Below are 3586 nucleotides of genomic sequence, written 5' to 3' on the forward strand. Positions count from 1 at the left end.
CTTCACGTTTTGTTTCTACTTCAGCACCCCTGTCACTGTTAAGCTAGGCAGGTATTCAGACAACGTATCCGACTCTGGCAAGTGACAGGGAAAATACCACCAGCCGCAGAAAGCACTTCTGCAAAAATGCAAAAAGATGTGGTGCCGCTTCCACCCTAGCAACTAACTTGTCCGGGAAAATAACTGAAAAGCAAAGGTATGGTGTACGGAGACTTTAGGAATTGTAGCTTTAGGTTCTAGAAAGACAAATATTAAAAACTATCAACTTCTAGAGTCATTTTATTTTCACTTAATTTACAGATGCAGAAATCGACTAGATGTCAATTACAAAACTGAAGGCAGAGCTGAACCGTCTTTGCCTGAGTACACAGTTGATTTTTCCCCTCCCAGGGTATACACCATCCCTTTCAAACCAATGCTATGTATGTCATAACTATATTTAGAAATACGCAGAGAGGAAAATATTACTGCTGCAATTCAAGGCTGTAAATGAGAGGGGAACACATGAAAGCCTCATGGATTGGAAAGCTTCGATTTAGGTCATATTCCTCAATCAATGTCAAATGTCAGATGACATTTGAAGGTGTTAATTATGACCAAAAAAAAAAAAAAAAAGAATCCTGCAACAAACCCCACTCGAAGAAAAGGGTAATACTCTCTCCATACAAGAAAAGAAAATCGATTTTTAATTTCTTCTTCCAGCACTGTCAGAGGTAAACAAAGTTTTCAACAAAATATTTAAGAAGCTCTGGACAGTCTGAAGCACCGATCTGAGTCAATATATAGAAGCAACCACTTGTTTACAGCTGGATAACTTTCTTCAAAAAGGCAGAAGAGTAAAGTGAGCTTCAGAAATCAAGAAAAGCGATGAATACAGGAATCATGAACCGTTTGCACATCAGCCGATGAACCTTTCCGATGGCCACGTCTCCTGCGCGTTGGTGGGGACGGCCGGAACCTCTTCCTCGGGCGGGGCCAGGGCCTCCATCTCGCGCACCACCTGCGTGAACACCTGGTCTACCATGAGTTTGCTCTTGGCCGTGACCTCCAGGAACGGGCACCGCCACTCGCGGGCCAGCGCGCGGCCCCGCGCCGTCAGCACCTGGCGCTGGGCGTCCAGGTCGGCCTTGGTGCCCACGAGAACCAGCGGCACGGCCTTGGACCCCCGCAGCCGGCCCATGCGCTCCCGCAGCGGCCGCACCGCCTCGAACGAGGCCTCGCTGCACACGCTGTAGAGCACCACGAAGCCGTCGCTGTTCTTGATGTACAGGTCCTTGAGGGTGACCAGGTGCTCGGCGCCCACCGTGTCCACGATCTCCAGCAGGGCGGGCGCCGCGTTCACCTCGATCACCTTGCTGAAGAGCTCCTCCACCGACGGCTCACACTGCTCGGGGAAGCTGCCGCAGGCGAACTGCGTGGCGAGCGCCGTCTTGCCCACGGCCACGCTGCCGAGCAGCACCACCCGGTAGCCCTTGGCGGGTCGCGGCCCCAGGCCCGCCATGGCCCAGGCGCGGCTGGCTGGACGCGCAGCCGGAGGAATGGCGCGCGGAGGCTGGGGCCCGGCCGCCGGGGCCGCGGGGGCGTGGAGGCAGGGCCGGGGAGGGAGAAGCAGGGGGGAGAGGGGCGGGGACGAAATCAGAGGGGAGGGGACCCCGGGGGCCTGGCGCTCTGGCTCTGGCGTCGGGGCCGCGGTGGGCTTCTTCCGTCGCGCCCAGACCTGCCCCCGCCCGGCCCCGATCTGCTCCCTGCGGCTCAGAGGTCACCCGCCCCGCCTCCGGGACGGGGCCCCCCGCCCCCCGCCCCCTTCTCCGGCCCCTGGTTCCCGCGCAGCGTCTGCCCCGCCCCCGGCCCGGGCGGTCTGGCGCCGGCCACCCCCCACCAGCTCCACGTCCCGGCCCCCCTCTCCGGTCGGTCCCGAGCTGCCGGCCGCGCTCCGCCCAGTACCCCGTCGGCCTGCCGGCTGGGGCCCCTCCCTCAGTCCCCGCTCCTTGCCACCCGTTCCTAGGAGAGCCCGCTCCGCCCGCGGGACCAGAAGGTAACCTGATCCCTTCCACGTCAGCCGGGAAATACCAGCATTTCTCCACCATTTCAGATCCAGTCTCGTGGCCGGAAGCCAGACTGGCCTCGCTCAAGGTCAGGCCTGGTGGGGCTGCGCCGCTGGGGCACCTCTCCTGGCCGGGAGGACCCCACGGAAGGGGGGACCGGTGAGGGAGCTTCAACCGAGGGCCCCACGTTGCTCGCTCCTGGCACCCATTCTGTGCCCCTCGTGCCCCTGCCTTCACTCTGGCCCCCGCCAGCGCCCTCTTGTCACTGAGCAGAGCCCAGGGGAACTTTATAAAATGTAAATCACATTTCACTTCCCCACTTAAACCCTCCCTGGCTTTCTATTGGGCCCTCCTGATCTAAGAGTAGAAGTGACCGCATAACTCCAACCCAAGCCTGACAATGAAAGCATGAACCCATTCACCCAGCGGCAGGCAAAAACCGAAAAACCCGGGAAACGGGGCTTATCACCCTGCTTATAAAGGGGCTCCCCCAGGTCTGACTCCCGTGCCCCAGTCTCTCTCAAGCTTCCATTCTCCAGCTGCACAGCCTTCTTGCTATTCCTTGATGTCGGAGCAGAAAGGCTGTGTAGGGACAGAGGGGGCTGGACAGAAATTCTGGGATCGTCTACCTCAGTAAACTCCGCCCACTGTCTGTTTCAGGCACTAACAGGTGCCTTAGGACTTCAGGGGCCCTGCAGGCCTGGGTTGGAAGTGGAGATGAGATATCCACACTGTCCCTGTCCCTAGGCTTGGGGTACCACTGAATCTCCCTCATTCCGGTGCAGCCCTGAGGGAGCAGGGCCGCAAAACTGACCGAGCTGGAATTTCCTGGCTCCCTGGCAGCACAGACTCAGAGATAAAGGTTAAGTGACAATAGGACATCCTGCACCTCGGTGTCTGTGGTCAGCTACAGAATGTGCTTTTCTATAAACAGTGCATGGAACATCCTTAACGTATAATGTTAATTATATACTTATTACAACAGACAACTTGATTTCTAAATTGAGAAATCTTACAAGACTTATTCTCTGACTGCAAAGTAACAAAACTAAGAATCAATTTTTAGAAAAGGATAAACTGCAAACATTTTCTGGAGAAATGCAAGTTCCATATAGGTTTCAACAACTCCCCGTGGATAACTTTTGAGAGAAATAGGGGACTCACTGTCAAAACAAAGTCCCAAAATGCACAAGGAAAAAAAAAGTCACTCTGAGTGAGAGCCACTGGAAGCACCAGACAACAAAATCACATCCAGAAAACGGCAGGTATTAGTGTTAACAGACACACAAAATAATTATGTCTGTGTTTAAAGAAATAAAATCTTAAAAATATAAGCAAGGGACAAGAGACTGCGGCCAAGTAGTTTGAAAAAGATTCTCCCCCAAAAAGAAAAAAAAAACCTTCTAGAAATGGAAAACATAATCATTTATTATTTTAATTAACACAAAACACCCACTGATAGGTTAAACAGGAGATTAAACATGGCTGAAGAGAAAATAAAGCCAACAGTATTCAGAGATGTGAATAATCCTGGACCAATT

General features: G+C 53.9%; 1 protein-coding gene across 1 annotated transcript; it reads right to left on the reverse strand.

Moving 5' to 3' along the window:
- Positions 1-261: 261 nt before the first annotated feature.
- On the reverse strand, positions 262-2975 carry LOC113627693 (ras-related protein Rap-2a-like). The gene has a single exon (XM_027120662.1). It carries the CDS (start codon positions 1499-1501, stop codon positions 899-901), a length of 603 nt encoding a protein of 200 aa, XP_026976463.1. The 5' UTR covers positions 1502-2975; the 3' UTR covers positions 262-898.
- Positions 2976-3586: the final 611 nt, after the last annotated feature.

The sequence above is a fragment of the Aethalodelphis obliquidens genome, unplaced genomic scaffold (assembly GCF_003676395.1).
Source record: "Aethalodelphis obliquidens isolate GAN/ISIS:26980383/991018 unplaced genomic scaffold, ASM367639v1 scaffold21, whole genome shotgun sequence".
Taxonomy (NCBI): domain Eukaryota; kingdom Metazoa; phylum Chordata; class Mammalia; order Artiodactyla; family Delphinidae; genus Aethalodelphis; species Aethalodelphis obliquidens.